Raw genomic sequence first — 27,394 nt, forward strand, 5'->3', positions numbered from 1 at the left:
GACTAAATAGTTCACTTTCAGATTATAGCTATAATTGGCTAGCCTCTGCCTCCACTCCCTTCTTGGGAGCAGGGACTGGGATAATCTCTGATGACAGGACAGAGCAGAGAGTGTCCCAGTTGCTATGCTGGAATGCTGTACAAGGTTGGGATGTCACATTGTAGGGTGTGGTGGGGGCTGGACACTCCACTCTATGCCAAAAGTCCAGGCGATGCCTCATCTGAGGGGAGGGACTTGACAGCTGACAGGCTTGGCATCTGCTTCTGGAGAGCCACATGTAAAAGACAGACCTGCCTTACTTTCCTCTGCCTGCAGCACTCAAGAAGAGCCTCTCTGCTTGAATAAGTCATCTATCTGTTTCACCTTCCCAGGGTGGAGTTTGGTCGAGACAGGAGAGGAAGAGGGAGGGGAATTTACCTTTACCTCGTGCAACATTCTAGCGTAGTGATTGGTACTCTGTACTGTCCTATCCAGATGTCATTAGAGATCAACTCAGCCTGTGTTTCAGCCAGCCAGTCACCTGCCATATCCAGATTTCTGTCTGCCTACTTGCTAGAATTGTTGCTTTAAATTTTCCGTACCTTCTGGCTGTTGTAGGATTGGCAAGAGTCCTAATGGTAACCGTACTGTGGAGATCTTTACCTCTCAACTTGTCTCCCTCTGCTATAGTGCTTGGGCACCCTGCTGTGACCTGTCTGGCAAAGAAATGTTAGCAGAAGCCTCCTCTCTCTCTCTGGAGAGCTGTGAGAGGGAGAGGCAGGTCCAGCTGTTGCATAGAGGAGCTGAGATACTGCCTGCCCCCTCAGGTCCTGGGCTATAGGTGAGAGCTTGATTTTGTATGTTAGATGGGAAAGAGGGTGATTGATTTTGCTTGAGCAGCTGAATCCATGATGGGAGAGGAACATAAGGAGGGCCATAATGGGTAAGACCAATGGTCCTTCTAGCCCAGTATCCCATCTTCCAGCAATAGCCATTGCCAGGTGGTTCAAAGGGATTGAACAGAGCAATTACCGAGTGATCCATCCCTTGTTATCCAGTCCCAGCTTCTCTCAGTCAGAGGCTTAGAGACATCTGGGGAATGGGATTGGGTCCCTGGCCGTCTGGGCTAATAGCGATTGGTGGACCTATCCTCCATAAACTTATCCAATTCCTTTTTTAACCCAGTTTTATTTTTGGCCTTCACAGCATCCTTTGGCAACGAGTTCCACATGTTGACTGTATGTTGAGTGAAATACTTCCCCTTGTTTGTTTTAAACCTGCTGCCTGATAATTTCATTGGATGACCCCTGGTTCTTATGTTATGTGAAGGGGTAAATAACACTTCCCAATTCACTTTCTCCACATCGTTCGTGATTTTATATAGCTCTATCATACCGCCCCTTAGTCATCTCTTTTCCAAGCTGAAAATTCACTGTCTTTTTAATCTCTCCTTGTATAACAGCTCTTCCATATCCCTGATCATCTTTGTTGCCCTTCTCTGTGCCTGTTCCAATTCTAATATATTTCTGCAGAGACAAGGTGTCCAGAACTGCATGCCGTATTCAAGGGGTGGATTTACATACCGATATTGTGATGTTTTCTGTCTTATCTGTCCATTTCCTAATGGTTCCTAGCATTTGGTTAGCTTTTTTGACTGCTGCTTCACATTGAGTGGCTCTTTTCAGAGCACTATCCACAGTGACTCTAAGGTCTTTCTTGAGTGGTGACAGCTAATTTAGTCCCCATCATTTTGTATGTATAGTTGGGATTATGTTTTCCCATGTGCATTACTTTGCATTTATCAACATTGAATTTCACCTGCCATTTAATTGTCCAGTCATTCAGTTTTGTGAGATCCCTTGTAACTCTTCACAGTCTGTTTTGGATTTAACTGTCTTGAGTAATTCAGTATCATCTGCAAATTTTGCCATTTCACTGTTTAGTCTGTTTTCTAGATCCTTTATGAATATGTTGAACAGCACTGGTCCCAGTACAGCTCCTTGAGTGATCCCACTATTTACTTCTCTTCATTGTGAAAACTGACTATTTCTACCCTTTGTTTCCTGTTTTTTAACCAGTTACTGATCCATGAGTGGACCTTCCCTCTTATCCCATGACTGCTTACTTTGCTTAAGAGCCTTTGGTGTGGAACCTTGTCAGAGTCTTCCTAAAAGTCCAAGTACACTATATCCACTGAATCATTCTTGTCCACATGTTTGTTGACTCCCTCAAAGATTTCTAGTAGATTGGTGAGGCATGATTTTCCTTTACAAAACCATGTAGACTCTTCCGCAACATATTGTGTTAATTTATGTGTCTGATAATTCTATTCTTTACCATAGTTTCAATCAATTTGCCGGGTATTGAAGTTAGGCTGACTGGCCTGAAATTGCCAGGATCGCGTCTGGAGACTTTTTAAAAATTGGAGTTATATTAATTATCCTCCCATCATCTTGTACAGAGACTGATTTAAGTGATTGGTTACATACCATAGTTAATAGTTTAGCAGTTTCATATTTGAATTCCTTCAGTAGGAACCACCTCTACTGAAACCTCAATCTGGGCCAGTTTCTCAGAGTTGTCACCTAAAAAGAATGCCTGCAGTGTGAGAATCTCCCTCACATGCTCTGCAGTGAAGACCAATGCCAATAATTCAAGTAGCTTCTCCACAATGGTCTTGTCTTCCTTGAGCACTTCTTTAGCTTCTCGGTTGTCCAGTGGCCCCACTGATTGTTTGGCAGGCTTCTTGTTTCTGGTTACTTAAATTTTTTTTGTTGCTATTAGTTTGTGTGTCTTTTGCTAGTTGCTCTTCAAATTATTTTTTGGCCTGCCTAATTATAGTTTTACATTTGACTTGCCAGAGTTTATGCCACTTTCTATTTTCCTCAGTAGGATTTGACTTCCTATTTTTAAAGGATGCCTTTTTGCCTCTAACCACCTTCTTTACTCTGTTATTTAGCCAGTGTGGCGTTTATTTGGTCCTCTTACTATTTTTTTATTAGGGGTTATACTTTTAATTTGTGCCTCTATTATGGTATTTTTTAAAAGTTTCCATGCAGCTGGCAGGCATTTCTTTGGTATCCCTTCCCCCCATCCCAAGGATGTTAAATTTAATTACATTATGGTTGCTATCACTTATCAGTTCACCTATATTCACCTCTTGGACCAGATCCTGTGTGACCCATAGGACTGAATCAAGAATTGCCTCTCCCCTTGTGGGGTTCATGACTAACTGCTCCAAAAAGCAGTCATTAATGGTGTCTGGACATTTTATCTCTGCATCCTGTCCTGATATGTATCCAGTCAATGTAGGGATAGTTGAAATCCCCCATTATTTTTGAGTTTTCTATTTTTGAAGCCTTTCTAATCTCCCTGAGCATTTCACAATCACCATCCTAGTCAGGTGGTTGGTAATATATTCCTACTGTTATACACTTATTCAGTCATGGAATGTATGTCCATAGAGGTTCCATGGTAAAGTTAGAATCGGTTAAAAATTTCATTATATTTGACTCTATGCTTTCTTTCATGTATAATGCTATTCCCCCGCTAGCACAATCTACTCTGTCATTCCTACGTATTTTATATCCTGTTATTACCAGGTCCATTGATTATCATAATTCCACTAAGTTTCTGTGATGCCTATTATATCAATATCCGCATTTAATATCAGACACTCAAGTTCACCCATCTTAGTATTTAGACTTCTAGCATTTGTATACAAGCGCTTATAAAATTTGTCAATATTTAATTGTCTGCATTCATGTGATGTATTTGAACGGAAGTCTTTTTAATTTGATTGTTTCTCTTCAGAGCCTACAGGTACTTTATAAACTTCTATCCTTTCCTTTTTACTAGGATATGGAGAATCCCTTTTAAATAGATCCTTCCCTAAGGGGTGTCTCTGTCCGAAATGTGCACTCCTCCGCATCTGTTGGCTTTCCCCAGCGTTTAGTTTAGAAACTCCTCTGCAAACTTTTTAATTTTACCTGCCAGCAATCTGGTTCCATTTTGGTTTAGGTGGAGTCCATCCTTCCTGTATAGGTTCCTCCTTTCCCAAAGAGTTCCTCCATTCCTAATAAACCTAAATCCCTCCTCCCAACACCACTGTCTCAGCCACCCATTGAAATGCTGCATTTCTGCCCGTCTAACTGGCTCTGCATGTGGAACTAGAAGCATTTCAGAGAATGCTACCATGGAGGTCCTGGCCTTGAATCTCTTACCAGCACTGCACATAAGTCTGTCTGTCTGTCTTGAGAGATCTGCAACCTTCGTATCTGGCAAGCAATTTGCTGTGTGTTTCTCCTGGTTATCAGAAGCCTGGGCAGTTGAGGACCTCCCCTTGGAGCCATCTGCTTCCTCAGAAGCAGCAAAAGCAGCAGCATGCTTTTAACCATTTCATGTTTGGTCTCTACTAAAGGCACATACAGGAGTGGGCAAGAAGCCTGCTCTAGCTGCTGCAATCTGCACTAGTGAGCCACTACCACGTGAAGTGGCTGAAAGGAATCTTCTGGCTCTGTAGTCGGTGAAGACCTTCATGCCTTCTCCTCCTTTATAAATACTTCTGGCAGGAGCCGCCTGTGAATGCACTCTGGTTAGAATAACTAGAGAAGGCTAGGTGTGCCTGAGCAGCAGCAATGTGTGTTCAGAACTTGGGCTGCACGGAGCATGTCAAGTGCTGAGCAGCATCAAAACCTTTTATATATGTGCTATTGATCTGTCTGTCATTACAGCTGAAAGCATGCTAAATATCTTCCTATGTATAGCACAGCAGCCCCAGTGAAGAGAGACCCCAGCACACTCTCTGGGGTCAGTGTGCTGTCATTTACCCCTTGATTCTTTATGTTCGCTCTTCTCCCAGCCCCGACTCTGCAATTTCGTAACTGATCTTTTTTCAGCATCTTCAACAATTTGTAATTAACTTGTCTTCTTGCAGTAAAAACATCGAAACACTGTTTAATTCTCATTTGCTAATTCTCATTCTCACTCACATTAGAGAAGATGGTGTCCTTTACTTACCAAACAATTGCTTGGTAACTGATGGACTTCGAGTGACCTGACACGTATTCTAGTCTATGTTCAATGCATGTTTCCCCGCAGTACATAGGCCCCAACAAGCAGGAAGATAAAGGGAAGGAGTGTTTTTTTGTTTTTTTTCACAAGGCCTCTTAAACAGGATCAACATTCCATTAATCCCTTTTCTTTATAGATGCAGTACACAGGCACCATCAAATACTTGTTTATAACAAGCAATTCACATAAGACAGGTTTGCCATAGTGTTCTTTCCTGGCCATTGAGTATTCTAGCATCCTTGGCTGCCATTTGCTTCAGTGAGAGTTGAGGGTGCTGAGTGTCTTGCTGGATTAGCCCATAGATTTCTAGGAGAAGAGCAGAGAGACACTCCCCAAAGGTGCTAAAACTGTGGTAACAGTGTACTGAAATGTTTATATGACACACATGTAATTTTTATGAATTACTTTAATTTGAAAGACAATAGATGCTGAATGACTCCGAACCACTTTCTGATCTTGCATTCCACAAGAGCAGCGGTTGCCAAATGAGTTAATACACCATGCAGATTGGTCATATTTTCAGCATGTCTTTATGTATGGCTAGTGAACTGGAAGTTCCAGTTAACCTTTCCGGGCAGTAACTCCAGCACGTTTTGAATGAGAGTCATTCCCTTGAGTGAATTTTAGAGGTCAATGTGACGTCCAGAAGTGTTCTTCCTCACATACCCGCCGCCCTGTGCGTTTGAGTGAGGACACTCATTTGCCGGTGTGCCATGCGAGACTAATGCAGTGACCTCAAGTGGGATTTTTAAAGATTCCCACAAATATAAATGAAAGCTGTGATTTAGAGTTTAGCATGCAGCTGGCCTTTCCACTTAAGTCTCTAGCATCATTGGATAATTGCATGCAAAGGATTGTTTTACTCCTCAACATAGGTATTTAGAAAAAAAAACTAATCAAACTGGCTGTCCCTGTGCTGTTTGGGCGATTTCCTGCTATGCACCCTAACATGTACTTTATTGGATCCTTCTGGAGCAGAAGGTGGTGCTGCAGGAAATAGTGTTGATGATTCAGTAGGTGGCACTATTTTATCTGAGTCAGTACTGAGCTGGTCCTAGGGGCACTGTGCTGCTGGAGGGGCCATTGGACAAGAGAGACACAAAATGTTGGGTACAAATGGCTTTTAGCATCCATGGCATTTTTAGAAGTATATAGGTGTTCTTGCCACAGATCATTGTAGGCAATTACATTCTTATGTAATTCTTTCCTCTGCAGTTTCAGTTGGCACAGGATAATTCTTCACTTCCTGTTGAGCAGTGTTGGTTGGAACATGGCAAGCATTCATCTAGAGGTGGCTGCATTTCAGAGATTGGCAAAGTGTACATAAATCTGTGCTCTGTGTATGTTCAGAGCCTTTTCTGCTCACTTTGCTGTCTGAACTGTTTGTTTCTCTTTGCTGCTATGAGTCCTACTGAGGTGTTGAAATGGCTCTTAAGAGTCTTCTTTGGCTTGTGTATCACTTGACAGAATTGCATAATCTTTGTTACAGGTTTACAGGTTTGTTACTGGCAATTAGAAATTTATTTTTACTTGTAAATTTAGCAGATTTGATTTGATTTAGATTCCTTAAAAGATAAAAACTGTGGAGCCCTGTGCTGCTTTTTTACAAACCCTTGTCAGAGCAGAGGCCAACTTTGCATTGCCTGACTTAGCTGCCTATAAGTGTGTAACCTGGTTGTAGACTGTGTCTAGTTTGTCCAATAAATTAGAGCTTTTGTAATCATTTGGATAAAAGGATCTATGTAAAAGCTCACCATCATGGAAATTAGTTCCTGTAAATACATACAAAGAGCTTATTTCATTTTTTTTTTAAATGACTGTTTTCCAGAATGATGCCAAGAAAAAGAAAGTGGTTAACTCCATTAAATGCTGTCCAAAGTAAACCCAGCTTCTCTCCAGCTGACACCTCTGGGAGCCTGACAGTTGTTCTTGATGGGAATTCCTCTCCAGTAAGCAGCAAATACTTCACTGAAGAGAAGAGGACATCTTCCCGGCTAGGGACAGACTTTTTCAACCAACCCTGCATCAACCTGGCTAAATCATTTCTAGGACAGGTAATTGACACAAGGACTCACGACCTTGCCAACAGGTTTACTTTGTGGTACAGCACACACCAACAACGTAAATTGTTGGACCATAATTGCATCCTTTTACTGGGTTTTAATTCCAAAGCGCTCTGCTGTTACAGGAAATATGGACTCACTCTTTTTCTTGGTGAAATCATTGGGACTTTTGGGAACAGGGTTGGGCCCATTTTGGTTGCATGAGCAGAACCAGTCTCTTATCAGATCAGTTTTCTATTCCATTTTGCATTAAGCTTATCTTGAAACTTTATTTTTTTTTAATCCAGTTTACTCACTGAAATAGGATTGGTGACTGATCCAGGGCCATTATTCTTTTAACAGATATTCCTGTATGTTGGTGTTGTATTTTCTTTGGCTGGGTGGCCAGGTGGATAGGGCACTGGACTGGGACTCAGGAAACCTGAGTTCTATGCCCTGCTCTACTTTGCTGGGTGAACTTGGGTCAGTTATTTGGGATAGCTCAGTGGTTTGAGCATTGGCCTGCTAAACCCGGGGTTGTGAGTTCAATCCTTGAGGGGGTCATTTGGGGAACTGGGGTAAAAATCTGTCTGGGGATTGGTCCTGCTTTGAGCAGGGGGTTGGACTAGATGACCTCCTGAGGTCCCTTCCAACCCTAATATTCTATGATTCCTGTGTCTCAGTTTCTGTATTTGTGAAACGGGGATATTGCTTCTGACCTCCGTTGTAAAGCACTGTGAGATCTATGGATGAATAGCAGTTTTTAAGGGCTATGGATTATTATTATGCTATAATATGTTGGAATAGTTACTTCTCTCTGAAAACCCAGTCTACCACTCTAGACTTGGTGCCTTCTTTCCTGCTGCCTTGTATGCTTGGAACAGCCTCTCACTTAATATACACCAAGCTCTATCCTCTTAGGAGGCAAATATTGCCTCTTTCTTTGCAGATGTGAAAGGTCTTGACTGCAGCTGAATCAGCATGGGTCGATCCTACAGAAAAGGCAAGGTGCATGATTTCACCCTTCCTTGTACACTACTTAACCGTGTTCCATTGGGGATCCCTTTGCACTAGAACACAATGTGTTTTGCGGGGCAGGCCATGGGTGTCACAGGAGTGGGGCTGTTGGATCTTTGACTGTGCACATCCATCAGACATTCTCTGCCTACCCATAGGCGGGGAGCCACAGGAGCCCTGAGGCTGTGATAGCAGCTGCATAGTATCTTTACAGCCCCCGCCCCACCCCCCCAGGAAATCCTGATTACATAGTTCAGTTAAATGAGTTGTGTACTTTTAGCCAGGAATTAGCCCTTAAATCTGTAAAACCGCAGCCATACACTCTTGAAGCTCTCCAAAGGTCTCAAAATTGTGTGTTCCAACTCTGTATCATCCTGTGTTATGCCTGCTATCCCTCTTGGAATTTTGTTTTTAAAAGTTGTCATGGAAGTGTGTGTTTCTGTCAGTCTTAGATTTGGTAAAAGTTTTGGATTTTGTCTTACCGAACCTAAATTTTGGGTCATACTTGGCCTGACAGTAACTCTCTAACTTTTAAAATGCATTTGGTCATATTAATACGAACCGTCAATAGGACAGAGAAACCTAAACAAACTAGAATACATCATAGGATATTTTGCATATGTACTAGTGAATGAGGATAGTTAAGGGTATTTGCTTATTTTTCCACTAGGAGAAACTCTTGTCTTTATTCTACTTCAGTGAATTGTATTTGCCATAATGGAGGACAAAATACAGACGGAGTTTACTAATCATCAGTGGAAGAGGGATGTGTGTCTTGAGTGGCTTCCTTTGTGCACATTTGGGATAGCTGAGAAATCAAGGAAATGGCTGTGTGAATCTTAAAACCATAATTCAATCCTCAGCATTTCTTCTGTTAAAAAGAGAAAGTCAGCCATGTGGGCCTGATGCTTTTGGAGTATAAAAGCTGACTGTCATTATTCACAGATCATGAATTCAGACTGGCCAAAAAGTTAGTATGCTTCTGAAGTCTCTCTGCATATTTCATGATTGAAAATGGTAAACTCAGTAATTTCTCTGATACTGTTGAGAACTCGAGAGTTGTTAAAAACAAATTCTAAAATGCGACAGTTATAGTGTTTGATGCAGACTTCTGGCAAATCCATTACTGGATCAGGCCAACAATTGCTTTAGCAATCCAGTGCAAGCATCTGGCAGGAATTAAGCTCTCTGCTTTGTGAGGGTCATTCCAAAACCACTTGTTTTTAAATATGGGAGTGCAGAAAGTACTATAATTAAACAGAGAGTTTGTGCCCAAATGAGGCTACATTGAAGTATTTCATAAACACATTAAATAAAACAAGATGTCTGGAAACAACATTAGGTCAAACCACAAAAAACAGTGTGTATGGATTTTGCTTATGTTTTGTTTCTCTCTTTCTCTCGTTTTAAAATTATTTTCACCATTCTCTATTTCTCCACCTACATTTAATTATTTACCTAAGTGCCAGCAGCAGGGAGCCTGTTTCAATAGCAAAGTTTTGTCAGGATGTTGCCCAGAGTCTCTCCGCTGCATTTTATGTAGTGTGGAAACTACAAAAGTATTATTAATACCCTGATTATGATTACGTGCCCAGCTGGGGACCAGAACTTGGTACTAGTCTTGGTAAGACTGTGTCCAATGAGGAAGTTATTTCATCATATTTGTTGTCATATTTTCCTCTGAATTAAATAATACGCATGTAATGATGTGCTAAACTTGTGATTTAGAGTCAGTGTCAGAGACTTAACAGGTGGCACTCTTTGCTTCAGCCAATAAACATGTTGGATGGAACAAAAAAACAAGTGGGCAGACTGGAAAAAATGATCTTATTTTATGCCTATGTAACACCATAAATTTGTACTGCATGATACAGTCACATTGAGAAAAATGGAACTTTTGTTCCCTTCAGCATTTTGATAGGTAAGTGTCTGGATCCTTGAACTGAGGTATGGCGCCGGATGGGAGCTGGAAGAGCTCGCATTGGTTTGCAGAGCATTCTATGGGAGATGATGGAGAAGCACCCATTATGCTGTGTGATAATCCATGATTCTTTACATTTCTGTACTTCTCATGCTTTTTCCCATGATCGCTGTGTCTATACTCCAGGGACTATTCTGGCATAGTTATGTTGGCGTAGCTGTGCCAGCAGAGCCTTGTAGTGTAAGTGCAGCCTACACCAGTGGAAGAGGTTTTTCACTTGTTGTAGGAACACTGTTAGCTTCTGTCGACCTAGCTGTGCCTACACTGAGGGTTAGGTTGGCATAGTTGCATGGGTCAGGGGGTTGAGTTTTCTTCACACTACTGACTGATGTAGCTACGTTGATCTAACTAAGGATTCCTTACCCTGGGACTCACTAACACACACTTTTGACCTGTCTTTCAGATTTTAGTTCATAAACTTCCTGATGGCAGAGAACTCCGGGGAAGGATTGTGGAAACGGAGGCATATCTGGGTGGGGAAGATGCAGCTTCCCATTCAAAGGGAGGGAAGCAAACTGCAAGAAATGCAGCAATGTTCATGAAACCGGGAACTCTGTATGTGTACCAGATCTATGGGATTTATTTCTGCATGAATGTTTCCAGCCAGGGTAAGTGGGGACTCAAGAGTTATAATGATTATGGCCTGAGGTGCTTCCATAGTGCAGATATTCATACTTGCCACGTCTCAGTCATTTATGAGCTTCGTACAGATTCTTAGTCTGCAAAGACAGTTGCTACCACCACCTTTGCCTCCCCTCATGACTTGGTGCTTCTGCCCATGGACCTATAGCTAAAAACAACCCCGGAAGACTTGGCCCTCTTTAAATTTAATGTTGCCATTGACAACTAGTGAGTATTACGCACATGTTGCAGGCAGGACCAGTCTCTGACCACATGCATGTACAGGATTTAGCACAATGGGGACCCGATCTCAGATGAGGCCTCTAGGCAGTACTGGAATACATATAATAAGATTTGAGCCTCTAAGGTAGAATCTGTATTTGTCAAACTTTTCTTAGGATGAATTTTAGAAGATTCTCAGTGTTGATATCCTGAGATGCTGCCTCATATGTGCAACCTTTGTGCTAGACAACACTGCTGGTGGTTCTTGGTAAATTTGTTTACACTCTTTCGAGGATACAGTGTAGCCTGATCTATAGATTATGTATTAATTATATTGATTGATTAAGAATTCTCATTTATCACTTTGAGAGTTGACAGGTTCTTGTCCCAAGATCAGGCTCAGGATTATTAAAATTACTGTATATTTGGGAACCACAATGTGCACAGTTGCAACACTCACATTATAGGAACTCTTCTATCACCTGGATCACGTGGATCGATCAGTCTTCAGCCGTCGTTAAGACTGCACTGATCACAACACGTCTGCCATTCTTCTCGCATTCTTGCCTTTCTTCTCCACGTTGGTCTGAGACGTTTAACAATGTCATCTTCCCATCTTTTTGGGAATTATTGCAGTCCACCTATTGTCTGTGAGCCGTGCTATGTGGCCCACCTATCGCATCTTGTTATATCTGCTTTCCAGAACAATATCTTTCACACTGCTGCGTTCTCTGATCATTTCATTTGGGATGCAATTCATAAGGGAAATTCCCAACATAGCTCGTTTCATTGCCCTTTCAGGTACCAACAGCCGCTGCTCTTCTCCCTTTGTCAGTGTCCGCGTTTCACTGCCATACAGCATGCCCGGCAGCACTGTTGAATTGAAGATATTTGTATGTGTGGTCTTGTCGATTTTTCCTTTGAGGACATCCTTGATGGAATTAAATGCACACCATCCTGCCTGAATCCTTCGCGAGAGTTCTCCGTTCAGATCTTGGCGCATATTAACTTCTTGGCTCAAATATATGTACTGTTCCACTTCTTCCATTTCTTCTCCTGTTACCATTATTCAGGCTTTTTGTAAGACGTCTGATCGCATTTATTGAGTTTTGCAGCAGTTCATTTTCAGGCCGACGTGACTGCTTTTCTTGTCGAGTCTTTGTAGCATGTTCGGCAGTTGGTTGGTGCTTTCAGCAATTAGTACAATGTTGTTCGCGAATCTGAGATGAGATAATCATTCTCCGTTTACGTTGACACCACTCCTCCAATTGATCTTGTTCATAACCATTTCGAGGCTGGCGGGGAATAATTTCGGTGAAATTGTATCTCCTTGCTTTATGCCTTTCTCAATTGGGATGCGGAGGGGATTTTTGAGGAGAGTAATGTCTGTTGTACATCCAGTATTCGCTTCCTTCAACAAACTGATGTACTGCGTGTTAATGCCTTGCTCTGTGAGCACCTTTTAATATTGTGTTGAACTCGATGCTATCGAAGGCCTTTTCATAGTCGACAAAAGCAATGCACAGTGGGAGTTTGTGTTCCCTTGCTCTTTCTAGGAGTTGGCTAAGGGTAAATATATGGTCGATTTGTGCTGAAATGTCTTCGAAACCCTGCCTGCTCTCTCGGCTGTTGTTCATCCAGGCTCTGCGAGAATTGGTTCGTTATCACCTTTGTAAAGAGCTTGTAGATGTGAGAGAGCAGGCATATAGGGTGGTTGTTCTTAAGATTTTTCTCGATCGCTCTTCTTGTGCAACAATATGGTATTCGACTCCTTCCAGCTTGATGGTATTTTTCCTTCTTCAAGATATCAACTGAATCTTAAAGCCAGGGCCTTCCAAAGTTTTTGGCCTCTTGCAGAAATCATTTGTGGTGATATTGCCTGGAGCTTTTCCCTTCTTCATCTGGTGTAGTACGCTTCAGACTTCACTGATGATTATTGGGGGGGATGCGTTCTTCTGACTCTTGGAGCATTGGGAGAGGGACGTTGATTCTTGATTTGAACAGTTCTGCATAGAAGTCCTTGCAGACCTTCTCCATCCCTGCTCTGTCGATTTACTGTCTCTCCGTCTTTGTCCTTCAGTGCTTTTCAGCTGCTTTTATGCAATGTCTCAGCTTGTCAGCAAAAATGCTATAGTCCTCATCACACTTTTCTGTCTGGCTCCAGTCAAACCCAGAAATCGCTTTCTTCAGCTTTGCTTCATCAAATGTCTTTGGCTGCTGTTCCTATTTGCCATCTGTAACGCCTTCTTTTCCACCGCTTCGTCGAAAATCAACTTCGCTCTAAGCAGGTGATGGTCACTGTCAGTGTTGAAAGGCTGCACCACAGAGACGTCTTGAACGATGTACCTTTCATTGACTAAAATATAGTTGATTTCATTCTTGCTCTTTGCATTTGGCGCGATCCACGTCCACCTTCATGCGGTCTTCTTTTTGTACCAGGTGTTTGCCATGTACAGTTCTTTCATTTCTGCCATCGCTGCCAGCCTTTCGCCTCTTTCATTCCTTTCGCAACTGCCGTATCTTCCTATGAACTTTTCACCAGCTTTCCCTCACCTGACCTTGGCATTAAAATCTCCCATTGTGACAGTATAGGTGGGCTCTTTCGAGCTCTCGGTAGAATTCTTCCACATCTTCATCCTCACTTGCACTTGTGGGAGTGTAGGCCTGAATGACCTTGAGGGTAGCTTTTGACTCCATCTGAAGATGCAACACAGCAATACGTGATGATATTAGCTGGCATGATATGACTTTCAAAGACCAATCCTTACTGATGATAAAACTGACTCCTCCAATATTTCTAGCTCCATCTCCCTTTCCGAGCCTCGCAGTGCTTCCATTCTTCCAGGTGACTTCCAACTCCTTCTTTCGTTGGGTTTCGCTGACACCAAGGATGTCGCATCTTATCCTTTTCTTCTCCTCCATCAGATGGTTTAACGTTTCTTCCCTCGCCAGCGACCTACAGTTATAAGTACACACAGCGAGGGTTGTCCTTTTCCATGTTGGCCTACCACCTGAAATTGTCACTCAATTTCCGCTCTGCCACCGTAGAATGGTTCGATAACGTGCAGGTAACTAAAACCCATTTACTCATGTTGTTTTAGCCGTTAACTTCAAGCCATCCCACTGGCTAGGCAGGCAGGCCGAACTCTTCTACGTTTACAATAACTTATTAATACATTTAGCACAGTCACAAACACTCTAACGCAGTAAGGTAGATAGAAAGAATACAGAATGTACATCTGAATATCCATATATTCACATCATCCCTTGCAGAACAACCTGAAATGTTAGCCATCACCTTCCTTATCATCACCAGTGGCCATTATTCTGGCACCTCCCAAGGGCTACATCTCTCTCTCTACTCCCGCATACAGGCTGGGATACAGCTTTTATAATATGTTACACTAACACCACTATGTCTAATGCGTTGGGGTTTCTCCCGTCTTCCTTATTTGTATTTCCTCACCTATCAAAGTTGGTGTGTCATTCTCCTATAGGTTAGCATATTAATGATCTCAGCTTATTATCATGTAGGTCAATCCGTTGCCATGGCACTCTTGTGGTCAGATATTTGTGGACATTCTATCCAAAAGCTGGTGTTAGCTCATATTCCTGTGGTTGACTGATGTCATTATGGACAAAATTCCCTCTCTCACTCTTATTTCCAGTTCCCCAAAACTTAGGGTTGAGCATTAGATCATTGATCTGTGCCAAAGTTCCTCGGCTTCAGCAGTTAGCATAAGACTTGAGGCCTTTGTCTTACAGGATACAGGCCTGTAGGTTCCTTATATTTACTGCTGAATATAGGCAGAATATAATGAAGGCAAGGCAGTGAATATAATAAAGGCAAGCTAGCCGTATGGGCTATAACAAGTCCTCATATCTGGTGGAATGATGGGAAAATTTGGTGTCTCCTGCTTAAATCATGAGGGGTTACCGCTGTTGGAAAAGGACTGTGAAATTTCAGAGTCTGCGCCTTGATTTACCTTAAAAGAAAACTCTGTTATTTCTGAAGAACTTCAAACTTGTTTCATTGTTGTTTTTAAAGATAATTAAACTCTCAGACTTCTAAACAATTTATGCACACAAAGAAAAATTAATAAGGCATCTGAAAGCTGCTCATTTGGGAAGAATCACTACAGATTGACTGAAGTAAACTTCCTGCACTGTGGTGATAATATTAGGAAGCCCTCATCAGGAGAGCTGGGACTGCAGTTGGTGTGAAGGACTTCAAGTTGTATTGAAACTTATCTGAAAATATCCTTCCAAGCCTGCCACTGTCTTATTCACTGACATGCAGAATGACTTTCTTTCAGTCCTACTTTGTCTCACTTCCTGTGCAGTTTGCTTGGTATAAAGTTATGGGTTACTAAAGACATCCTAATATTGTAATAGGCTATTCTTAGAGGAACTATTTATTTTATTTTGGAATTTTCAGATTTTTTTAATGGTTTTGCATCTGTGCAAAGGAGGTATTTTTAAAAAAAATAAATAAATCACTTGGCATTTTCCTAAGCAGGAAGCAAATATTTGTAGTACAAGTGACTATGAATCTCCAAATGTCAGTCTTTGGAGCCTAGCCAATCAGTGTCAGGTTAAAACCATAGGGAAGAACTAGTATATCTCCTGTGGCTGTTCCAGGAGGAATCTTGTGTTCCTGAATGGAGGAGTCTGGACTGTGTTGAACCAGCACATGTGAATTTCATTAAGATGTCCCTGTCGAATCTGTCCAGATAATAAAAGGCAGATAGCTTCCTCAGCCAGGATGGGATTTATACATCTTGAAATATTGTAAATAAAAATCTCCTGTTAAAAAAACAACCACCATCTTTTCTGCTTAAATTGAGTCCCTTGACATGATAGAAATTGGCTCTGTCAGCAGCTTTTCCTCAGATACCTGTGTTCAGGCTTATTAGAAGGGCTGATCTCTGTGTGTGGTCTGTTCATATATTCACTGGGTTGTTTTTGTTTTAAGATAAAAACTTGTCCTACTCAGTAGCCCTACAGGAGATTTTCCCCTTGTGGGCTGCTCTTCCATTGTGCAGCTGAGTCTTGCATTGGAGCTGAGAGCGTCAGGTAGGTTGGTGAAGCATTTATACAGATACATGTCAGGCCATGTAAAGAACAGCTAAGCAGAGTCTGTTGATACAGATTGCTTTGCCCCCGTAGTAGCTTCCAAGGACCTGTCTACATTTAGGAAATCTGTCCCCTTGAAACCACACTGATGTCATTGTGCTGTGGCAGACCATCTGGCATTGGTGCAGAAATAGTTGTGATTCTTTCTTGTGGTGTCCAGAGCTGAGAGTCACTGTTACCTCCCCCCTTGACTCTGTGAGAGAGAGACTTGTTTGTGCTAATCACTGTGTCAGGTCCCTGACACCCCCTAGTCTGTTAGTCACCCAAACAAATTCCTCAGGGCTCTACCAGCCCCTGCTTTGCCTTGCAAGTTAACACTGGATGTATCCCAGTCCCTGAGCTCCTCTGAGCATCCCCCTGTAGTGTTCAGCCCCTGTCACTGGATGCTCTCAATAATTACCAGATTTGCTATTCCCAAAGGAACAGTATATACACGCAGCTTCATTGGTACAGCTCAGGCTCCGGGTCTGTAGGACACCATAGCACAGAGATGTATTTATAGTGAAACAATTGTAAGTTTATTGTCAGAGATAAAGATTTAAGAGATACTGAGAGAGGATAATGGAAACAGAAATGGTTATATGTAAAACAAGAGGTATAACACAGTCCTTAGAGCCTACGTTTACCTTCAACAGGCTGAAATCCTTGTCTAAAGCTGTCCTTTGGATTTATGGGGTCCTGTGCAGTACTAAACTGGTGCCCTTATGCCCGACTTGGGGCACAGCCACCAGCCCGCCTGTGGAGCCCCAGGATAACCCCCCCACCATTGCTGACACACATCGAGCTTTGTACACAGCAGATGCTGCAGCAGCCTGGGCTCGCAGGTCAGGGTGGTGGGGGAGGGACGAGGCAGCAAAGGATACCAAGCCACCTGGCCCCTCTGATGGTGGTGGAGAGTCACAGTTCCCCGCAGAGACTCTCATACCCTCTCCCTCACACAGAATGCCTAGCACTGGCACATTTGGCTCTATGAATATGGCCCCTGCCTAGAGAGACTGCAGCACGCGCTGGGTGTGCGGGAGCTGACCCACTCTTACCTGCTGTCCCGGTGGCGCCCCAAATTTTTGGGTGCCCTACGCAGCTGCGTATACTGCGTATGCCTAAGGACAGGCCTGCCCAGGAAGGTTCAGAACACCACGGAGGACATGCCTTTCGATTAATCTAATCTATTTAACAAGAAAACTGAAAAGTCTCAATGCTCCTTGAAAGACTCTAGAACAACCCTCCACTCCCTGCACATTTACATCCTGAACAGAAAACCTCATAAACAGATATACAAGCCAAGACTGCCTCCTCAACCATTCTGCACCAGCGCTCATTTGACCCACCACACAAAAGCCAGAGGGTGCAGAGGCCTAGATACTACCAGATTCTACCAGAACTGCAACTACTCAACCCATCCATCATCTAAGTGTTGTTGTTTTTTTTTTCTGATGGGATGAGTAGGCACTGCCTACACCTATTGGTGTCATCCACTACTGTCCTCTGCAATCTTTGGTGGCTACCTCAGTCTTCATACACAACTGGAGGGCAATTACACCAGACAAGTAGGTACTAAAAATCATCTGCTGCAGAGACTCTAGAGAGCTCTTGGCTCCTCTTCAGGGACCACTGCCAATTATTGAAGATCTTGGACTTTTCAAGTAGATTTTCTATCAGGAGGCAGATTCTCTTCTCTAATGAGGGGCCATAGAACAAATGCCACCTCAACACCATGGTAAACTTTTATTGCCCATGCTTCCTAGTCCCCAAGAAAAATGGAAGATGGAGACCCATTCTTGACCTTTGGCAATTAAACATTTTTATTTGCAAATCAAAATTCTGAATGGTTCTGCCAGTAGGAGAGTGAACCGAGAACACTCATGGCTGATCTGTCTTACACTATTTTTCATAAGGAGGTTTCCCTTCACCTGCAGTTCATCCCAAAAATAATTTCCAAGTTATACATAAATCAATCTTCTTCCCAAAACCTCCTGTTTCCAGTGAGGAAAGGAGACTTCACTCTCTGGATGTCAGATGAGCTCTGGCATTCTACCTGCAAAGGACAAAATGGATAGAAACTCCTCAGGGTTAATTGTTGCTATAGCAGAGTGGTTGCAAGGACAGGTATTATCTGCTTGGAGACTAAGTGGATCTTCAGCTGCATCATTCTGTGTTACCAATTAGAGCGGATTCCTCCTCTGGCTGGGGTGAGAGCCCATTCCCGTAGAGCACAAGCCACATCGGCAGCATCTCTCTCTGAGAGGTACCTATTGTGAACACAGGTGCTGACTTTCTTCTGTCTGGATAGGTGCTCCACCCGTGCTCCACTCCTTCCCTCAAGGCCCCACCCTCACCCGCCTCTTGCTGCCCCCACTCCATCCCCTTCCCCAAGCGTGCCCTGCCCTCGCTCTGCCTCTTCCTGTCCCCGCTCCACCCACTTCCCCCAGCACCTCCTGACTGCTGCTGAACAGCTGATGGGCAGATGGCTGGTGGGTGCTAAGCACTCACTATTTTTTCTGGGGCTCAGGCTCCGGGGCTATAGAGCGGCTACTTGAAGCTCCATCCCTACATTCATGAAACATTTTATGTTTTAGTTCAAGCCTTCTCTGCAGATGCAGCTATTGGGACTGCAGTATTACAAGTGTCTATACCAACTGCATCCTCACCACCCGCTCCTGTTTAAATACTGCTTATCAGTCACCCAAATGTGGAATACACATAGGGACCAGCACTCAAAGAAGAAATGGAGGTTGCTAACCTGTAACTGGAGGTTCTTTTAAGATGTGTGGTCCCTATCTGTATTCCACTACTCGTCCTCCATCCCCTCTGCTTTGTATTCTTCTGATTTGTGGTAAGAGAGGAACTGGAGAGTCTGCACTGCCCTTATGTCCTCAGTTCAGTGCTCAAAGAGAACAGCTGCACAGGCGTGGACCAATGGACACTACTTGCTAGAAATCTCTGATCTCAGGCACATGATGCATGTGAGTACTCACATGTGGAGTACAGATAGAGACCACACATCTCAATCAATGTTCCCTCTAATTTTTTCCATCCATGTGCAGAATAAATTTTGTTATGTGCACCGAGGGGTGTGCACCACCAGTAGAAACAAAAAACCCTAAATATAATATATATATTTTTTAAAAGTTACCATAGGATTACTCCAGCCAGGACAGGTTAGGTATTTTAGAACTCACTACTCAAAGTGTAAGAGAAATAATAATTATGAAATGCAGTGACCAGTCAAAACACTAAAATAACACACCCTGAAAGAATGAAATTACAGAGAATATATGTGCATTGCAGGAAGTAACAAGAACAATAAATACACGTATGTGCTGGGAGGTGAATGTGAAAGAGATTGTGGTTGTGTTTGTGACACACACACAGACAGGGCGTGTGCTGGCTGCTGGGGAAGTTTCTGAAGTGCACCATGCGCTGTCTCTTTAAGACACTCACTGAAAGCTCTCCTGCTCTGTCTTGAGCCCTGTTATCTCCCCTTCCCCGCTTTGCGGAGATGGGGTACATGGGGAGGAGGGGAGAGAGAGAGACTGTGAGAACTGGCTGCTGGGGAAATCTCAGACAGTGCACTGTCTCTTTAAGACACTTTAGTCACTCACTGTTCAGACCTCAGTAGCTCTCAGTCCTCCTGAGCCAGGCTGTCCACTCTGCCCTGCTCTGTGGAGATGGGGTACAGGGCGGGGAGAGGGGGACACCTTGACATCAGCACTCCCTCCCTCCCTGACCCCCCACTCTGCACAGCCAGCAGGAGGGTCTCAGGAGCAGCTGCAGGACAGAGCAACCTGGGGGGAGGGGCACCTGATCACAGGCTGCCAGCTGTGCATGCTCAGCTAAGACACAGGGCAGATCTGTTGGGTTTCCTGGATACATGACAGGACTTGGTACTGCTTTTCCTGTGACATTCACTGTGGCCATGCTATAAAGAAAAAGCAGTGAGAAGATAATCCGGCACAGAGCGGTAGCTGAAGTATGGTCTTTCTACATTGCCAACTCTACCACATGGGAGAATCGTCCTACGACTTGATACAGCTTCAGTCATCGATATCCTAGATAGATGGTCTCTTGCCTGGGAACATGGGACCAAACTGTGTTTTGACGTGATCCCCTCATGTGATAGATCTGGCAGTGCAGGCAGGCTCTAAATCAGTCATGCAGAAAGCCAAATCCACATGACTTCACAATTTGGCACTCCAGGCGATGAGTCCCACTAAAGGAGAGTTTCATGAGATGAGCCCATTACAGAGCACATTTCCAGGGAGTTCAGTACTTTTTTTTTCTGCAAAGGCAAGCAGGGATCATAGAAACTGATATCTGAATGCACAGAACAGAGGTCACCAAACTAGGGGGCGTGCCCCACCAGGGAGGCACAGAGGAACCTTTGGGGCAGAGTTGCGGCAGGGCCTAGGCCAGCCCCCGCAGGGGGCAGGGAGAGAGCACCACCCAGCCTCTCCTTGCCCCCAACTCTGCTCCTATCTGGCCCATAGCTGCATCCCCAGCTCCCGGTCCTGTGCCTGACCCCATGTCCAGCCTCAGCATGGCTCTACATCCAGCTGCTAGCCCAGCTGCTGCTCTGATCCCAGCTCTGCCCCCAGCCTTGGCCACTGGTTGTGGCTCCATGCCCTGTCCCACTCCCAGCCCTAGCCCTACCTTCAGCTATGGCCCCAGCTGCAGCCCCAGCCTCCCCCCACCCACTTCCCCAGAGCTGTGGCCCCACTCCTGGCCCCGGGAGGGGCAGGGGGCATGGACAAGGGTAAGGGGGTGTATGGCCCCTCAAAAGTTTGGGGACCATTGGTATAGAATAACTAGGGGACTGTAGCAATAAAGCATGACTTTGTATGCTACTAGTAATTCCCATAACAGCAAGGGTTGCTATTGCGGGAATTATAAATTTTGTTATTCTTTGAATTACAGTAGCAGCCAAAGGCCTCAATCAAGAGCAGGACCCCATTGTGCTGGGCACTGTACTGACACTGAGATTCTCCCTGCTCCAAAGACAAACAAGACAGATAAAGTGTGGAAGGGAAACAGGTGCAGAGGGGGGAAGGAACTTGCCCAGGGTTGCACAGCAAGTTAGAGACTGAGTTTGGAATAGAACAGTGAGCGGTGTCCCCTGCTTTATGCAGTCTTTTTGGAGGAAAAGCTGATCAACCCAACTCCCCATCTTGTCCTTGTATGTAACCTCTGGAGGTGGTGTCTCTATGGGACTATCCTATCTATCACATCTTCTGGTATGACACCCTCATGCAGGAAGGATATATGTGCCCTGATTAAAGCCCCTTGGTTGGTCAGTCTTTAGCATCGTAACATTTCCCAGCAAGAGCTGAGGGTCGTTGGCCATGTTTGTTTAGCTAATTTTCACTCAGAAAGATTGCCTTGAGGTCCACACTTGCGCAGCAGGGCTCATGTTTTTTCACATCCCTAAACAATTCAGAGTCCTAAGCTCTTGACATTGACACAGTAGACAACCTTTGAATGGACAGATTCAGGGATGTGTATGCAGACAGCGAGTCACACTTCTGCCTCTGTGCTAAAATACATATAAATATAGTATCTGGAGACAGAGCAAGAGCTGAAATAACAAAACACATGTAACTCAGATCATGTAGGACTTTCATGATCAGCTCTAGAGGGAAAGCAGCATTGCTAAGAGAGTCCTAAAAATGTCAGTAACCTTAAATCCACTCAGCTGTTTCAACATCATGGCCTTGTTACTGTTAAAGCTAAAGCACATTTGGGAGCCAAGCAGCTGCTAAGATGCATGACTAGAAAAATAGGCAGTAGGTCAGTGGAAAACCAGAAGAAACAATACACACAGTTCTTTGGTGAGCTGTGTGCAGTTTTTTCATTGTCACGTTCGGCATTTGCCTTATGTTCCTAGAGAGGGTTGACAACCCAATCTAGAAAATGTAATTCATGGAATAATTACAATGTTTGTTTCATTTAATACTTTAAACAATTAATATCAACTCAGCAAATGACATAATGTGTGATTCATGGGATCTAAAGTAAAACACATTTTTCCTTTGGCAAAAGCCAGCTGTGAAATGTCACATCAGATATGGTCGTTTAACTGGCCACTTCAGTACTGTTCGGCGTGAAATCTCACCTCTGATGTACAAGAGCCTCAGTGGGCTATTTCCCCTCCACCTGTTCACAGCTGCCTTATTTCTAATACATCATTTCTCCTGTTACTTAGAAAGGAAGCATTAAATGATTGGAAAACATGGTTTATAGTGATAGACTCAAGGAGCTCAAGCTAGATGGCTAAAGGGTGCCTTGATTAGTCTGTAAGTATCTATATGGGGAGCAAAGATTTAATAATCAGCTCTTCAGTCTGGTAGAGAAAGGTATAACGTGATCCAATGACTAGATGTTGAAACTAGACAAATGCAGACTGGAATTAAGACATACCTGTTTAACAGTGAGCGTTATTAACCATTGGAACAATTTACCAAGGATGGTGGTGAAGTCTCTATCACTGACAATTTTTAAATCAAGGTTGGATTTTTTTGTAAAAGATCTGTAGGAATTATTTTGGGGAAGTTCTGTGGCCTGTGTTATATGGGGGTCAGACTAGATGATTACAGTGGTCCCTTCTGGCCTTGGAAGCGATCACACATTGCTGAGTGGTAGATGCATGGTGGTAAATTACTAGGAGATCACAAATTCCTTTTTTCTGTTCAAGGGTTCCTTTGCCAGTAATCTTTCAGGGCTAAATTGTAACTTTACTTCCTCCTCTGGGTAAACTGTAGCACCCCAGGAGCAGAACAGAGCAGAGAATGAGCAGAGAATATACTGGGTGGGAAGTAAGTTACTCCCCTTGTATACCTGGGCAGTTACCTTGGCACTGAGTGAAGAGAGGGGTTGGGATTACCAGGTAAGGAGCCCAGCAGTTGGAATCACAGTCTGAGCAGAGCACTAAGGAGGTGGGCTTCCTTTCTGTTAGTCCCGTGCAGCTGGAAAAGGGCTGGAATAATCTCATCCCTAGTAATTTCTTACTGGGACCATCACATAAGTATTTACAGAGTTGGGTTGGGGGGCGCATGTGGATCAGATGGGGTGAGAAATGAAGGGGGTTTCAGGAGACAAGTGCCATGTATTATATGGCATTTTCTGTATTATATCATGCTCATTTCCAGACTTTCTCCCACTGTCTTTTCCTTGAAAGGGCTGCCTGGGTGTGTTTGGGCATCTAGGCTGTTCGCTAGAGTGCACTGAAACCCACTTTCCGCCTTGGTTCATTTTTGACCAAGTTTTTTGTTTCTGAATCATTCCTTATGTGAGTACGCCCTTGCATTAACCGAGATCTCTAGAGACTTTGGGCATCTTATTAAATTTAGCACCAATGAATAATAACCACAAATGGCTTCTCAGAAGCATTTCCTTCTTAATGGAGACAAATGAAGGCATAAAAGGAAAACTTAAGAATGTTAGACTGGGGTATTTTTCCTTTACTCTAATCCCTTTCTCCACCAGAGACAATAATGGAAGGGGAATATGACATCACAAATTGATGTAGAGTTGTCATCATCTTCTTCCCCTTTTCCCAGCTAGCTGGAGTCGGGCACTGGATCAGTCTTTTCCAGCTGCCGTTAACCAGCCCTTAACATACTTAATGCAGAAACCTGACTTAGGCACTGGCCTTCGATCACGATATTCATCTGTCTTGGTTCCACGTGAGTCACCCATGTGACTTCAGTCTTTTCTTTACCCATTTTGAAGCCATAGTTTGTTAGTTCCTTGTTCCAGGCATTAGTTGCCTAGACCAAATCTTCCTCACTATCAGCCAGCAGCACAGTATTATCTACATATATCAACTCTTTACCATCTTCCATTTGGATTTGCTTACTTATAAAGTCCATTACAATTATGGATAGTAAAGGACTAAGTGCTGATCCCTCGTGGAACCAAACGTTCACCTCAAAACTCTTTGTTACACTGAAAGGTGTCTGCACTTTTGTCATGGAACCTTCATGCGAGCCCATCATCATGTAGACAGGGTCCTCCAGCACCCCAAAGAATTGTAGCAAAGACACTCGCAGTCTCCTAGGTACTTTGACTGCTTTCTCCAAATCAAGGAAAGCCCAAACATGCTCGACTGTTCCCTCCAGCTTCTTTTCAATCCACTGTCTAGAGATGAGCATGCCGTCTGTCAAACTGCTCCTTTCCTAAAATGGGCTCCGCTGTTCAGTGGATGCAGCTAACGTTCTCATGCAGTGGGACAGCAGATTGATTCCTTGGTACTTTGAACAGTTGTGCTTGTCACCTGTTTGTTTGTATATCAGTACTTGCATGGACTGTCTTCATTTTCTTGGGATTTTCTTCTCTTTCCAAAATGCATGCAGGACTCGCATGAGCTGGTAGACATCACAAACACTGCAGACAGGGGAGAAGAACCAGTCTTTGCCAACTGCAATGGGAGCAGTTGGGGGAGAAAGAGGCAAGTTTTCTGCCTGCAGTTTCCAAGATGGAGACTCCTCAAACCAGTTTTTGCAGTTTATGGAGTTGGCATTAGATCTTATGAGTTATGGTAAAGATTTATTAAGCAGATGGTCTCCCATCGCTGCATGTACTTGTTCCAAAACAAAGTATTACACAGTGCACCTCTTGGGGTGTTCTTTTGTGGCATTGGAGGATATCTTGGCTCAATTTCTGAATTAGGAGAGGGATGACCCTGCTGGGATTTTCCTCCCTTTCTTGTTCCTCAGCTCTTTCTGTTAAGGATTTGCCCCTTCTGCTAACCTCATTGAGATTTCTGAAAACTTCAAACATATGTAACAAACTGCAGTGGACTAGAATCCTAAGCAAAGACCGAGGGCTTTCCTAAGCAAAGACCGAGGGCTTTCCTATCTACATTGTACAGAGAGAACAGCTGTCACAGCTTCTTCAGAGAAAACTCTGGAATCTCTCAACCATCTCTGTGGTTATTGCTAATGAGGAGGTTGTATCTCCATCTGAAGTGAAGCAATCATAAACCAAACCTGTCTGGGCTGTGTCTGTCTGGGAGTTTGCCAAAGTTGAAATCTCTGACTTTATCAAGGCTCTGTGAGGAAGGTGAAAAATAGAACAAACTTTTCAGTGCAGCGTATTTTCATCTTAGGAAAAGACTCTCCCAAAATGTTATCAGACTCCTTTTTCTGTTAATTCAGGGAGTGCCCAGGACAGAGAGCTTGATGAAATGAAACAAAGAGATGATTATTATAAAAACAACAAGTTATTGTTCGTTGAGTTCTTTCCTTCCTTCCTTCCTTCCGAAGACATCAATGTGCTTTACAAAGAAAGATGAGCTCCTAGCTCCCTGTCAGGTGGGGAAGTCTCATCATCTCCAATTGATGATGAGGAAAACTGAGGTGTAGAGAGGTCAGTTTGAAACAATGAGTCAAAAGTACTTTCAGCCCTGCATCTCCTAGCATCAAACTTTTATGATAAAACACTAATGGGTTCAATAACGTTCAGCTTTGTGTCAAGGGTCCCAAGGGTGCATCTGAATGAGAGCAGTGGGAGGACTTCTTGGAGCCATTCCACTGACAACAAAAATCTCATGAAATGATCATACAGTGATCTTGTTGTGTCTGACACAGCGTGACTCATAACAATTAGAATGACCTAATCCCTAACTGCAGAGAGTCATGGGAAGTTGAACTGATGGGAAAGTCTGGCAAGGAGCTGGGCAATATGGGAACAAATGCTCAGTTTCTCTAAGCTAACTAGAAGTACAAATGGAAATTGCTTACAAAGAACTTTGCTAAGGTGCAGTTAAGGCTGTTGCTGCATAACAGTGCCTCCTGTTCTCTGTGCTCTTCCTATTCCCATACTCCCGTGCGAAGAAGCCAGGAGACGCCTAGTTAAGTTGCTGCTTCGCACACAACCTTAACTCATCCTCCTTAGAGATGTCACCACCTTGCTGTCTCAGCCTCTCAGGCCTGATCTGCCCTTGAACGCTGCACTTATAGAACTATTTCTGGTTGGAGTGATTGATATATTTAACCAAACAGTTACACTGGTAACAACTGTAGAGTGGACAGTGAGCTGTGTAAAGGTGATTTTTATCCTGGTAAAGTTCTTCCTATTCCTGTATGGGAATAGCTGTACTGCAATAAGCACCTTTATACTGATATAATGTGCTCACAGTATGAGGTCTATACTGCTTAAACTGGGCCGGTACAGCAAAAGCAGGACAACTGTCTAGTGTAGACAAGCCCTCACTCTGCTGCTTAAGTTGCAGGCAGCTATTCCCAGGAACGCCCCAAATGCATTGTTAGCCTATCTCGTTGTGTCTATGCCACTGAAAAGGAGGAGAAGGCAGTTCAGTGTGTCCAGGGTGACCTTTGCCAACAGGCAGCGGTTACTCCAGGTATTGGTGCTGCTACACAGGCCCTGATGGAGGTCCCGTTGGACTGGATGAATAGCAGTCCCAATATGAAGTTTTTGGCACAATGAGAATGGGGTGCAGCTTTGTTGGGCAGGGGGTAAGATGCTGTGGTGATCCTGTGTCACCTGTTCTCTCAAAGCCCCCTCCAGATAGGGCATATGTTGGGTTAGGGAGGGGCTCGGGACAGTAGGGCACTCTGACTGACCCCAGTGGCAGAGCAGGCCCTGTGGGATCGCTGCAGCAAATGTAATTTCACACAGCCCCTAAATTGCTTTAAATTACACCGGGGGCCCAATATTTAAAATCAACAAGATGAAGTTCAAGACAAGTGCAGGGTACTATGTTTAGGAAGGAAAAATCTAATGCACAACTAGAAAATAGGGACTAAGTGATTAGGTGGCAGTACTGCTAAAGAGAATCTTGGGGGACAAAATGAACCTGAATTAGCAGTGTGATGCAGTTGCAAAAAAGGCTAATATCAGTGTGAGATATATTAGCAGGAATGCCACATGTAAGACACGGGAGGTAACTGCGGAGGCCTCAGGTGGAGCACTGTGTGCATCTCTGGGCACCACACTTTAACAAAGATGTGGACAAACTGGAGAATCCAGAGGAAAGCAACAAAAATGATAAAAGATTAGAAAATCTGACCTATGAGGAAAGGTTAAAAAAACTAGTCATGTTTAATTTTGAGAAAAGACTGAGGGGTGACCTGTTAACAGTCTTCAGATATGTTAAGTGCTGTCCACTGAAGGATGGACAAGAAGTAATTGTCTTAATCTGCAGCAAGGGAGATTTAGGTTAGATAAAAGGAAAACCTTTCTAATTCTAAGGACAATTAAGCATAATAGGTTTCAAAGGGAGGTTGTGGAATTCAGGTCTTTGGAGGTTTTTAAGAACAGGTTGGACAAACACCTGTCAGGGATGATCTAGGTTTACTGGGTCCTG

At 43.6% G+C, this 27,394-nt stretch overlaps 1 protein-coding gene across 1 annotated transcript in view; it reads left to right on the forward strand.

The window, feature by feature from the left end:
- MPG (N-methylpurine DNA glycosylase) overlaps nt 1-27,394 on the forward strand; it is a 45,169-nt gene that overhangs the window by 9,687 nt on the left and 8,088 nt on the right. Inside the window, exons 2-3 of the mRNA XM_050968424.1 lie at nt 6,881-7,106; nt 10,496-10,700. Of these exons, the coding sequence (XP_050824381.1) occupies nt 6,881-7,106; nt 10,496-10,700 (431 nt within the window). The remainder of the gene's footprint in view (nt 1-6,880; nt 7,107-10,495; nt 10,701-27,394) is intronic.

Source organism: Gopherus flavomarginatus, chromosome 9, assembly GCF_025201925.1.
Source record: "Gopherus flavomarginatus isolate rGopFla2 chromosome 9, rGopFla2.mat.asm, whole genome shotgun sequence".
NCBI classification, from domain to species: domain Eukaryota; kingdom Metazoa; phylum Chordata; order Testudines; family Testudinidae; genus Gopherus; species Gopherus flavomarginatus.